General features: G+C 39.4%; 1 protein-coding gene across 3 annotated transcripts in view; it reads left to right on the top strand.

Moving 5' to 3' along the window:
* The window catches only part of csmd2 (CUB and Sushi multiple domains 2), a 194,523-nt gene extending 182,043 nt beyond the window's left edge, over positions 1-12,480 (top strand). For all 3 annotated transcript variants that reach the window (XM_081701997.1, XM_081701988.1, XM_081701977.1), the window contains 13 exons: positions 94-273; positions 470-643; positions 738-911; positions 1,210-1,283; positions 1,379-1,490; positions 1,900-2,079; positions 3,076-3,141; positions 3,227-3,388; positions 3,653-3,765; positions 5,761-5,848; positions 6,835-6,967; positions 7,116-7,293; positions 8,190-12,480. In XM_081701997.1, coding sequence (XP_081558123.1) covers positions 94-273; positions 470-643; positions 738-911; positions 1,210-1,283; positions 1,379-1,490; positions 1,900-2,079; positions 3,076-3,141; positions 3,227-3,388; positions 3,653-3,765; positions 5,761-5,848; positions 6,835-6,967; positions 7,116-7,275 — 1,616 coding nt within the window. In that variant the 3' untranslated portion in view covers positions 7,276-7,293; positions 8,190-12,480. The remainder of the gene's footprint in view (positions 1-93; positions 274-469; positions 644-737; positions 912-1,209; positions 1,284-1,378; positions 1,491-1,899; positions 2,080-3,075; positions 3,142-3,226; positions 3,389-3,652; positions 3,766-5,760; positions 5,849-6,834; positions 6,968-7,115; positions 7,294-8,189) is intronic.
* Positions 12,481-13,906: the final 1,426 nt, after the last annotated feature.

Here is a 13,906-nt window from a genome sequence, read left to right as displayed (position 1 = left end):
ATAAAATGACTGTATGTTGTAGGGAAATGTATGGTTGTTTGTCGTCACATGTGTTTATCCTTCAGTCATGTTTCCTTTTCTCTCATTGTTCAGTTATTAACTGCGGAGACCCAGGTGTGCCTGCAAATGGCCTTAGGCTGGGGAATGACTTCACCTATGGCCACATTGTTAGCTTCCAGTGTTCACCAGGCTTCACCATGGATGCTGACCGGGCATCCACGCTCATCTGCACAAAGGACCGAACCTGGAACGGCACCAAGCCTGTCTGCAAAGGTACAGCCCCACTCAGAGGCTGGAGCCCACACTGCTTTTTGCCCTCACCATACCTAGGATTGGGCACTTCGGGTCTGGTAAAAAAAAATGGCAGATTACAGATGCTTTCCAGGCAGTAAAGACATTGCATTTCCTATTCTTGCTATCAGTCCTTTATGGCATTGTTTCCCAAGTGATTGTCGATGTTCTATTGCAGCTATTGTGTGTGGGCTGCCAGCCAGCATCCCTAATGGCCAGGTGATGGGGACAGACTTCCAGTGGGGCTCCAGCATTAGCTACACCTGTAACCAGGGTTACCAGCTCTCTCTACCCACTGTGCTCACATGCCAGGGCTCAGGCAACTGGAGTGGTGAAAAGCCTCAGTGCTTTCGTAAGTCTTGCTTAGAATGGCCCTGCATGCCCTTGCAAATGTGTAAGGTCACAGTTTATAGCCAATTTGACAGAATGGATTTGCTCTGTGGCAGCTGTGTTCTGCGGGGACCCAGGCATTCCAGCTCAGGGCCGGCGTGAGGACCGAGGCTTTACTTATCTTTCCTCTGTGACCTTCTTCTGCTCACCACCACTGGTCCTGGTTGGCTCTGCACGGAGATACTGCCAGTATGATGGAACCTGGAGTGGGACTCAGCCATCTTGTATAGGTAAGGAGTTAAAGTTCAGAGTCAGAACAGTTTATGTGTGCAATATTAAATGAAATTTGACAGTAATGGTATAACCTGCTGACTTGGTTTTCTATACATAGATGAAGCCTGGGGTAAAATTATACTGTCAGTGTTATCATGTTTTTTGAGATAATCAATGGACATCTAACCCATTATATAGTTTGTAGACATTCATATATATTGCTTTGTATTTCTGAATTGTGTGGCCTTTGTGGGAAGTCAGCTGCTTAAAGTTTTGTTTGAGCATTATTGATTTCTTATGTGGGATATTTTTCAGATCCCAGTCACACCAGTTGTGTGGATCCTGGTATCCCTCTGTTTGGATATCAAAACAACACTCAAGGTTACCAGGTACCAAAAACATCACATTGAAAAAATGCCTTCAAAAGACCTGCTCTTCAGATTGGCATGTTATTTATTGAAATTGCGGCTTTGGTTCTAAACAGATTGGCAGTACGGTGTTCTATAGCTGTAGGAAGGGCTATCTGCTCCTCGGTTCCATCTCCCGCTCCTGCCTCCCCAACCTCACTTGGAGTGGTATGCAGCCAGAGTGCATAGGTAAGTAATGTTGTCTCTGATATAAAATTTACTTCATTTAATGTGTCTGACTTTGTTGTTTTGCTATTTTCTTTTGCTGTCTAAGTTTCATGCAGGTACTTCTCACACAGCTGATGAATAATGCAAAACTATTTTTGTATTCAAGATAAGTCATTCCATTAGAACTTCAAACCTCTGCAGTATGAGTTTAGTATGACTTATCTCCTCATCTCCTTTCTTTTCCTAACTTCTCCTTTCATCTCTTCTGTGTTCACTTTACCTCACCTCACCCCATCTCTCCTCCCTTCTCCTCACCTCACCTTACCCAATTTCTCCTCCATCTACTCTCCTCACCTCACTTCCCCTGGTCTCTTCTTTCCTCTCTGCTCCTCTCCACTCCTCTCTGCTCCTCTCCACTCTTCTCCTTTAGCTCATCACTGTAACCAGCCTGAGCTCCCATCCCAGGCGGATGCCAGAGCCATAGAGCTACCTTCTCTGGGCTACACACTCATCTACACTTGTCAGTCTGGCTTCTACCTGGCAGGAGGTTCAGAACACCGCACTTGCAGAGCTGATGGCAGCTGGACCGGCAAGCCTCCCCTTTGTGCAGGTATGGGTCTAGCAGCCTGTACACATTCTCATGTGAATCATTTGCTTTTTTTTTTTTTTTTTTTTTTACAGACATTGCCTTAATATCCAACAGCTAATTGCACAGATTTCTCTCTCCTGCTAATGTTGATGAATTGCTGGGTGCACCTGTTTCATCTTAAAAGGCTGGCACCATCAGAGGGCTCAGTTCATCATGCCATCATTGGAATTTCATACTAGTAGAGCTCTGATTAGCCCAGTGCAGAGGGCTGATTTGGTTAGTAGCAAATGTGCTCTTGCAGTGTTCCAATTACACTAAATGTCCAACTCATGAATGGGACCTATTTAGCACACATGGCAATTAACACAAAAAAAGAACCAAAATATCAGACAAACAATTGTCTTTTTCACTATGCCTAGAGATAGGAGAGCAGTACTTGCAAATCATGGCTTTGATGGATCTTAAGCTGAAAGTGTGTGAACTATGGAACTGGTGGTTTTTCGAGCTAAGCTATAAAGATGGGGAGAGTACTGTGCCACTGGATGTTCACAGTGGAGGGATTTTAACAGCACCCATGGGAAAGCTGACAAAGAGTAACTTCAGGTTTCTGACAGTTAATAAAATCCAGCTCCTACTCTGAGTTTAAGGGTGGATCTATTACTTCCTACAGTACTGTTAGAAAAGGGCGTCACTTCTTCCTAGCTGCCTAGCAAATGTTTCTCCCAGTCCTATCTTCTGCAGCCCATAGTGCTTGCTTCACCAAAGCTATGGTTCTCCAGATGGCTTGAAGTGCAAACAAGCATGTTTTAGGGGATAAGTGTTATAAAATGAATAGAGATGCAGTTAATAGATAATTAGTTGAAATTGGTCATGGTTAATGGAGAATTTTAGCAGCCTGGGCTCTAAGCAGGCACAGAACTAAACATTCTTAAAGAAGCTTTGGCTTTTACAGGATTCTGCTGATTGAACCTTGAATGTAATTTAAATTCTACTGGTAATATTCCCTCTCTCCCATAGCCGATAACAGGCCAAGTGGGAAAACAGTTGGAACTGTGCAAGAGTCACCAAACACAAAGCTTCAGGGTAGGCCTGCATTTTACAGCACAATTAGAAAACTGAAATAAATAAAACAGAATTATACAACTTGCTCCATTTCACTCTTCTTCAGTGCCTAGTGGAGTGTTTGCTAAGAACTCTCTATGGAGGGGATCATATGAGTACCTTGGGAAGAAGCAGCCAGCCATGCTGAGTATAACTGCTTTTGAACCATTCAGCAACCGTGTCAATGGCACCCTTATGGACCACAGTGGAGTGCAGCTCAATCTGGCAGGTGAGTTTTATTCCTTTCAAACAATAGACTTCTAAACACACACACACACACACACACACACACACACACACACACACACACACACACACACACACACACACACACACGCACACACAATTATCTGATGCTGCAACAGGAAGCTAATGTCTACTTGCCTGACTTGGGCTTGTCCCACTCTTAACATGCCGCTCTCTGGTTTCCTAGCATCCATAGTAATGGATCTGAAGCCATAGCAGTGTGCTCACAGACTGTCTCCTCATGCAGGTACCTATAAGAGAGAGGAGGCTCACCTGCTGCTGCAGGTCCACCAGATCCGAGGACCAGTGGAGATCTTTGTTAACAAGTTCAAAATCGACAATTGGGCACTGGATGGGCATGTATGTAATCTCCTGTATAGGTCCTGGTAATATCTGTCACAAAGCACCCTTCAGAAAGGATTAGGTACTGTGTTAACAGCAAGAGCAAGACCATAAGAAGTGTGCATTTAAATAAATATATAAAGATGTTTGTTAAATGCAGCTGTGACAGATCTTACTCAATCTAAATCAAAATAGTGAGATTGCTTTATTAATTATTTTTGCTCAAGGTCAAAGTATCAGTAACAGGCTATATAAGGACACAAACCCCTGACCTTTACATTACATGCACTACCGGCCTTCAAGCATGGCCTTTAAACAATCAATACCCATTTTTCTTCATGTTGTATGTCACTGCTCAAAAGACCAGGGAGTTTCAACTCAAAGCATATATAAAGTGCTCAGCACAAAACTCAGCCAGTGCTTATAGGTGTTTCACTCTTTCCATAGAGAAGCAAGCATAAGGAAAAAGCATTGAATACAGATCATCTTATATGCCTGTATATTCATTCATTCTTTCATTCATTCATTCATTCATTCATTCATTCATTCATTCATTCATGTGTAAAGATTTACACTATGCCATAAGCTTAGCACTGGTATTTTTATTAATCTGTAAACGCTATCACTACTCTATAAGCACAATGCTAGTATTTTCATTTATACACAAATCCTGTCATTACATCAAGAGTTGCTCTGATATTTTCACAACAGCATAAAGTGCCTTTTGGTAATTTCACAACTTGTGCATTGTGTGCGGATTTGGGGATTGGTGAACTGAAATGTGAGGTTCATACCAATGAGATAGTGTGTCTGCATGACTACATTTTAGGCCTCTGGATACCCCTATATGACTTTGCCATGTGTATTCATGATTGATGCAGGATATTCACTTTATGTCATGAAAAACAGGACACATAATATCAAATTGTTGGGATACAAAGTGTTGTATATGGGACACTAAGATTAAACATCTCTAACTTCTAATTGTACAGTATAACATACTGTAATGTTGTATAAACCTTCAACTGGCTGAACTGTTCTTGGTTAAGATCAGAAGAAAAGCCTTAAAGTAATATTTTAGTTTGGTTTAACGTCAATGGCTACTATTCCAAAAATGTTCATATCCATACACACAAAGGTTGGTGAACTCAATGAATTTACTAGAAACAGCAAAAGTGTGCATGTTTAGACTTAATCAAACTCATTCATTTTGAATAGGGATGATGACAGAACATAACCTTGAAGTGTACTACCTTAAGTTCACCTCATCACATAAAATTTGATGACTTAATTTTCTATCCATATGCAGTTATATTTGTTAATAACTGTGGAATTGTAAGATTAATTTTGTTGTATTGTTAGATTGTATTTTCTTTGAGAGGTAGAGATCCCTGTCCCTGAATACTTGACCCTACCTGCTTACCTTATACACAATTCCACTATAGCCAGGGCTACTTGCTAATGTCTCTGAGGCCAGACCCTGAACTCCACACACACACACACACACACACACACACACACACACACACACACACACACACACACACACACACACACACACACACACACACACACACACACACACACACACACACACACACACACACACACACACACACACACCACTCCTGGGAATAGGAGAGCTGAGAAAGTTTCTCTTTTAATTAAAACGTCAGTTAAATCATTGCAGAGTAATCGGGGCCAGACGGGGCGCCCTCCACTAAAACGCACCGGAGACAAGCAGCTGGGAAATGTAATTAAAAGTGTGGGTCATGAGGGCTTGTGTAGGTGTGTGTGTGAGTGCATGCACTTCCAGTAGTGTGTGTTTTTGAATATGAGCATGTTTTTTCACTAGAATGAGGAATGAGTTGGGTTTGAAATTAAATGTCAGATGTAAAAGGTATTCCACATCACTGACACGTTTTACCTTTCAAGAGCTCATTCTTGACATTTTAAAAATGTATTGACTTTATAATATGAGGTCTTTAATTGTTTGTTCTCTTTTCGTCACAGGTGTCATATATGCCTTCATCTAACTCCTTTGTGTATCAAGGATTTGTTAGAGGAAAAGGATTTGGACAGTTTGGGCTTCAGAGGCTAGGTACATATTTCTCTCAGAGGGAATTATTTTGCATGTTACTACTTTGCTGTTATGTCCAGATTGTAATTGGGTCTACTTTGTTTATCTATGAATAAAATTCATTGTTAATCTTATTTTTGGTAGAGGTCAACACATTTTTTAAAATTATTTTTTATATAGATTTTATATAGAGAGCTATTTAAACACAGCTAGCACTGTTTATAAACAAGTCCTTCTTGATTTAAAGTATTAAAGGTTGTTGGTCAAGAGAGACAGGAATGGAGAGAGAATTGTATGAATGTCTGTAGCTACTGTGTGATGTCTACACAATTATGGTGGATGTCTTGTGGAGGCCAAAGAATAGGGTGTTCTGTGAAATCTCTTCACTAATGGCAGAGGGCAGTTTCAATTCCAGACAGATATGAGCATTAAGGCATTATCTCATTTGTTGTGGATTTCATAGTCTAGCTAATTGAGCTAATTGAATCTTCCACTCTTTCTTGATCTTACTTTATAATTTTGTCATTGTCTGATGAACAGGTGCATTATTACTCTCTTCTTGTTTAGGGAGTCACTGTGGACTAAATTGAAAAATAAACAAACCACTGCATCTTTATTGTCTACATAACAATAATTTAAAAGTTCTGTTTGAATAATAGAATTTGACATCCCCCTCCCCCATGTTTGTCTGTTAAGTTTATTACATAAGTGAAATATATAGAACACACTTTCTTCTGTTTATTTGTTTTTTATTTTGTCACTTTAAAATGAATTTGAGTATACGTATTGTCACAGAGTTTTCCACTTGTAAGTTAAATCTGTGAAGTGTGAAATATTATCTTCTAGAAATAATGGATTTTCAAATGAGCTGTTTAGTAAAATTGGACATGCCCCAGTGTGGCTGAAATCATTTCAGAAGAAAAGTGTGTTCATTCTGATAGAGCAAAGTATTGTATTGGTTTGTTGTGCTTTTTTAACATGTTGCTTTTTATGTATCACTTCTGCAGAGGGCCTGGACACAAATGTGGAGAATACAGGCTACAACTTTGCATCTAACAGCAGTTCAGTGGCAGCAGCCATCTTAGTGCCTTTTATAGCCATGATTATAGCAGGATTCGCTCTGTACCTCTACAAACACAGGTAAATCAGTATGATGGCACAGAGGATATGTTGCGCCCCTACCCATCAATCTGTCTTGTTTGTACTGTACAATTGTGATAACAGGGAGCTCAATCCTATGTTAGTCCTGTGTTCAGTTTCAGTAATCATGATGCATTTTGCTCATCAGGAAAAGACCTAAAGTTCCCTTCAATGGCTATGCAGGCCACGAGAACACCAACGGAAGAGCGACATTTGAAAACCCCATGTACGACAGAAACATCCAGCCCACAGACATCATGGCCAATGAGTCTGAGTTCACGGTCAGCACAGTCTGCACAGCTGTATAGCCTCTGCTTGCTGCACAAGTAAGTCATCAAGTACTCAGACCATATGATTTACATATAGGGTAAAATATATCCAAGCTGAAATTTCAAAGGTTTATCAAAACTAAAACACTGAGCACACTTTAGGCTGAAGTTTATATGGATAACCAAAGCTGCGAGGTGGCATACACAGTCAAATATCCAGTGCTGAAAATTGTTTATTAATCACTGGTGAGTGCCCTGAGCACCTCCACTCCAACACACACTTGCTGTTTAATTTTGTATCTAATGTGCTTCATTTAAAGAAGGCACAAAGTTGCATGGAATTAAATATAATAGCTCAACAGAACCCTCAGGGCAAGACATAGACCTTTTTGTCTCATTCACATGATTCAGTAGTCTTACTTGATAGAAATTCCATCCATCATTTCACAAACTATCAATTTGGCATGTGCTTTGCTGGACTGTAGCATCTGAGGAAAAAATAAAACAAAAAACTTTGAAATTCTAGACATAAAGCAAGCTTTATTGCACTGGCTTTGCCCACAGACAAAACAAATAACAAACTGCTGAGGTGAGGGAATAAAGAGAATCAAAAATTATTTTAAACTTTACCTTTACTGCATAGAGGTCCATAAATAAACCAAATCCATGATGCTAACTGTAAACATGTACAAGGTTCTTCATAATTGGATTCTTGCGTTTTGCACAACTACAGTCATCTAGTGGAATATTGTCTATAATCAAAAAAATCTATAATCAAAAAAATCTCAAATCTCACCAATGCTCATAACATTACTTGAAATAACAGGTACTACTTCTGATTCTTATTCTGCTGTTTCTTCATCTTCTGTTTCTTTGTCTTGTTTCTCTTTCTTCCCTTCATCCTAACAACCCTCCTCCACCAAACCTTTCCACTTTCATCCCTGACTTCACAGGCCGAGGCCCTGTTAACCCCCCCTGCCCGCACGAAAGGAGCCCCCATCTCACCCCACCCCACCCCACCAGGCAAGTCCAGGCTGTGTGCCTGGGCTAAAAGGGATGAATAGAATTTAGCTTCATTTTTAAAAAGAGTCTAATTATAGCAAGAAGCGATCACTCCCTGGTGATGAGGCAGTAAACAACAACACAACAACACTGGAACAGGAAAACATAAGCGCTTCTTGGAGATGTCCACAGCAGTGTCTGTTATCTGAAACTCTACCTGTTCTTACATGCATCTACTGTTTTTTGGTGAGTTTTTTGTTTTATTCCCAGGGTGAGCTTCTTGTGGAACTTGGCATGACAGAAGGGAGGAGTGTGACACTCGACTCTGTTGCTTGCCAAAAAAAAGAGCGAGAGACAAGGAGTGGCTTATTTTCACACTGGGTTTTAAGTAGCAAGATACTACTTGGGCCATATGCTTTTTCCTCTATGTGAAAAGGGATTTGTGGACAGTCATGGTCTGAGCAAAACCAGTGAGAACAACACCCTGGACAGTCGGAGCTTTGTCTTACTTTTCTACATTTTCTCCATGGAGGGTGCGTTTTTGCTTTTATTTTCTTCACACCTGCACTGCAAGATCACAGATAACAGCAAAATATGTTCATGGTACTGGTGTTCAGTGACACTTTCACGATCGATTCCTCTGAAATTTTTACTTAAAGCCACAGAGGCTGATTTGGAGTTGAATGAGATTTTGAGGCTTATTAGAAGACAAGAATTCCATCATTAGCACTGCTCTGTGAGAAATAAAATGGAAATGGTGAAAGGTGGGGCAGAACTTGCGGCAAATTATCTTCATTGTACTATGATTTGTTTGTTTGTTTGTTTGTTTGTTTGTTTGTTTCTTGGGGGGGGGGGTTCAGCATTTACAGGAGGAAAAGTGATGCACATTCAGGGCCTAGACGACACCTGCGTCTATTATGTGGGCCATCTGTGTGCCATTGTCCCCCCTGCCAGTTCTCATTACTCTGCAGTGAATGTCCTGAGCTCCATTCACTGCTATTTAAACAACCTGAAGTAAACAGTAAAGGAGGGCTTTGGGTCCTGTGGCCTCCAGGCAGCATGCAGAAACACTACTTCTTGGCTTTTTGGCAGTTGTGAATTCTTTGGAGGGCTGCTGAGGTCTGTTTTCTCAGTCCCTTTGCTTTCTTTTTGAAATGGTTGTTGACTTCTTTCTTCAAAGCTGACTTTCCTCAACACACGGAAACAAACAAAACAAGGACAACAACAAAACACTTTAATGGATTGTACAGGAAAGGAGCCTTTAGGAATAGTCCAAGCCGAAACATTTCGGCAAATCAGAGAACATGGGCAATGGAGCTACGATGGGCTTGCAAAGATCTGTGTCCAACTAAAAATGATGTCTTCTCAGTTAGATGGATTGGTGAATGTTAGGGAACTGCTCTATGCAGCAGATTATTATCATACTTTCAGTCTGTCTTCATCACTCATGTCCCACAGACACCTTTATAAATATCTGCCTAGAGCTGATGACTACAATGTCAGGCTGAAGCTTCATAAATTCATTTATAATGGTACAGTTGTTTAGCATACTGATATGGCGTTTGCTTCTTTTACATGTATTTGCCTGATTTTGGCTTTGTACAGCCTTCAAAGCCTTTAATTTTGTAGTGCCTACTATCACTGGCGTGCATTTCCAATGAGCTTTTAAAATTGCTGACATAGAAAACTGCTTCTGAAAGAAGTGTCTGAATTGTTCTTCAGTCTGTTTCACTTCTCTTTTGGTAATTGCTTTTACAATTATTTTACTTTTTAAATCTGAAGCTTATCTCAGCTGAATATAATATTGCCCAGTGTTTGTTTCAATTGTGAGTTAATGGAAAAAGCAAAGATTGTATTTCCCTTGTGATTTCACAGACAAAGTGATTGGCAGGAACATTGTCTTAAACCTGTTGCCATTCACCTGATTTTTTTTCTTCTTTTCAAATTGCTTTATCAAGTTGAATGACATCTCCGTTCACATGTCATTTGAACTGTGTATCCTCTAAGCCTGTTTCTAATGGTAAAATGCAGATTTTCCCTGATATACATTCAGTGGCTATTTTGCAAAGCAAAGATGATGAACAGTGTATGACCTGATTTACTGTTTTAGTGTTGACATACTATGATAACACTTAGCATATAATTTCTTAAGCAAACCCTAGGAAGAAAGGCATGGATTTTAAACAAGGGGGCAGCAAAATCCCTTCTCCCCCTTTTTATCTCACATTTTATACTTGGTAGACTAAGAATCTTAGAAAATTTATAAAACCTGTGGTGTTTCTGGACTACTTGCTCGTCTATTCATACCTAAGCATCTTGGTGCCTCTCCCTAACATCTGGCTTTACTGAGGGCTCTGTCTTTCTCCAGTTCCAGGTGAGGGAGGGAGGGAGGGAGGGAAGGGGGGGGAGGAGAGAGAGAGAGAGAGAGAGAGAGAGAGAGAGAGAGAGAGAGAGAGAGAGAGAGAGAGAGAAAACAACTGCCAGAGGAGAATGCAAAGTTACTGGTTTTCTTTCTGCTGCGTTAGGCTCAGAGTTCATCATCTAATGCAACCCAAGAGAAAAAAAAACACATAGAGAATAAGAGAGCAAACAGTGCTTAGCATTGAGAAAACCTTTAAACCCATTTGCAGCGATCCAATTGCTCATTAGAATTTTACCCAAAATAAACATCTGCTTTACTCCTTTGGCTCTCATGTATGGTTTTGCTAATCATGAGTCTCTTTCCCTGTGTTAGTAACAGGCACTGATAACAGATGTGTCCTCCCTGTATTGTATTGTTTTGACCTATTAAATACATTTAACAATTTAAAAAAAAAATCAGTTTTGCCATTTGAAAGCCATTTGGAAGTAACATTGTTCCATTTCAACAAGCACCTTCCCTTATCAATCATCCATGATGTCACTTCAGTTTCTCACTCTGCAAGAGACAGAGCAGATGGATGAGCAGGTTCTGGTGTCGGTGACATGCCAGCGACCCCACATATTTCTCATCACCTGTGAAAGCACACTCATTGGGCTTTTCTTTATCACCTTGAGCCAGGTTTATTTGTCTGTCCTGGTGAACTGTGAGGGGACTGCTTATCTTCCATGATCCCCACGCCAGAGTGAAAACCTCACTGATTCTAGTTTTCAAGCTGCTTTCTGTTGGTGAGATACTTCTATGTCTTTTGCATTATGGTAAAGGACATAAGATTTATTTGTTTGCCCTTTCATGATTTCATTTCAGCCCCAGGTGTAATTTTAATCATACTCAATAAGTAGCATTCAAAGTGGAATTATCCATACTACACTGAATGTATCTCAGGTTTGTGTTTGTTTTGAAATTCCTGCACTGTAGCTAAATACCTTTACATTCATATTCCCCACTGTAACTAATAAATGATGACCAGTTCATAGGCTCATAAAAGAAAATTAATCAGATTATTACTTTCATTAAATCTTAAAATATCCCCAGAGAAAATATAATTATCCATATTTTTCAATATATTTTGAATGATACAATAACATATATTGATGGAGTTTTTATCACCAGAGTATGTATTCTTCCATAGATAAAAGAAGTAATTAGACTAAATAATTGAGATATATGTTGAAACACTTTAGAATGCACCTTTCAAGATCCTGCTGTCCACTTGTTTTAACTTCTCATTTTGAAACCCAAACAATGCATTCCTCTCCACTCAGCAAGAGAGAAGTGCCCGGCCTTGAGTGACTTAGGGGACTGCTTGGCCTAGACAAAGTCTCATGAAAAACAGTCAGACTGCGGTTATTTGCTCTTTGACCAAAAGGGATCTATTGAAAAGCAAGTGTAAAAATGAGTGTACCTGAGTGGACTAGCCTGGTGTGAATTTCACAAGGAGATAGGAGAACAAATAAATGAAAAACCTTTTGTACAGAGATATATTTTTATGGAAATACATTTGTAATATAAAAAAAAAAAGAAAATGGATTGACAGATCTGTAAATGTTTTTTTTTTCATTATTGTAGTACAAATGCTAGTGCGAAATATTAAAATATCTATATATATACAAAGAGAAAACAGAAGCAAAGCTTTTTTTTTAATGTAAAAGAAAATGTTGTACATAGATGTTTACATACTGTACATATGTAATACCCCAAATGGCTTGTCTGCAGTATATAAAATGTATTTTATCCGTCTGTATATGATGCTTTGCATTGTGTTTAAGCTTATTCTACTTTCTTGAACTTGAAACCTATTTTGAAGTTTTTTGAATAAAAAATAAAATTATAATTGTTGGGTGTTCTTATAATTTATTGCACTTCTAACTTGTTTATGAATTTGTAAATTGATCTGAATAATCTGAATGTGAATGAATTGAAATGACACCTGTTTGAATCAAGTATAATGAAAAAGCTATGTATGTAAAGTGTGGAATTCTAAAATCTACAATCAAAAAGTTGTTTCTGTTTTGACATTTATGGTTCCAAATATGCCAGGGTAAGACGTACCCCATTTCACAGCCTTGCCATGCCACAGACATGTAGACAGCTAGAACTTTGTTCCCCCTCATGTGGTACATACACAGAACATATAACTTGATTATATCTTGGAGAATCCCAGGTATTCTCAGCACTTTCAATAGAAAACAGAAAAAGGAGATGAAGGCTTTTCTCCAAGAGAATTGGGTGGCATTTCAATAATTATATAGTTGTCATTCTTTTAGTGTTCTTTTATCTGAAATTTGAAAAAGGTGTCAGCTAGTATTTTTAAAGTGTGTTTCACACATGTCTAGATGGCCTGAATACTAGTGTTTTGTTCTAAAGTTTCATCCTGTAATATACATCCCATGGACAATCACTTTCACAAACGGTTGGTTATGTCTATGTCTGGGTATGTCTATGTGCAGCTTTAATTTTGTAAATATCTTGTGATTTTAGCATGTTATCAAGGAGTCTGTTTCAAATGTCCAAAATAGCTTAATTGCAAATGAGTAGAAAAGATTATCATTTTACTTTTGGAAAATGGCTGATCAGGGTGTCTTGGTAGGTGGAATTTTATATATACCTTCTTTTTTCTGAGCTTTTGGTCACCTCAAACTATTGTTCTGAAGTGACTCAGTGAGTCATCTGTTTTTTTCCACTGACATCGGTGCAGGTCAGCTTCATGCCAGGATGATGATGGAAGTTTGTAAGGGTGAGATGAGAAATCGTGAACAATGGCTAATGAGTGGTACAATGAAAAGCCGACACATTGCTCTGGAGTGTGTCTCCCCTGCTTGGCCAGAGTGCCATGGGCAGCTTGACCTCAGACACCTCCATTATCTCTACTGCATCCCCCACGAGGACCGGGGTAGGATCCACCAGCCCTGAGAGCAATGCCGTGCTAATGGCCAGCATTCTGTCTGTGCTTCTATTTTGAGGAGTTAGGGTCTTCCGTTACAGAATTAAACCAACAGACACTGAACCATCCTTGGGCTCAAAGTCACAGTGATGTTCCAGGGAACATTAGTGCCAGGAGACACCCTCAAGAGAACTGGTATTTTGAAAATCTTATATGAAAATATACATTTTTCCTTATATAAGTTATTTTTATTCACAAGGAGAATTTTAAAAAAAGACACCCAACAACATACTCCAGGTAAAAATATTATTAATGGAAGATAGTTGTAAGGGTAATTAAGGAATGCGTGTATGGTAAATTACTCT

The sequence above is a fragment of the Electrophorus electricus genome, chromosome 2 (assembly GCF_041902795.1).
Source record: "Electrophorus electricus isolate QZ-2024a chromosome 2, ASM4190279v1, whole genome shotgun sequence".
Lineage (NCBI taxonomy): Eukaryota > Metazoa > Chordata > Actinopteri > Gymnotiformes > Gymnotidae > Electrophorus > Electrophorus electricus.
This window is presented reverse-complemented; position numbering and strand designations above follow the sequence as displayed.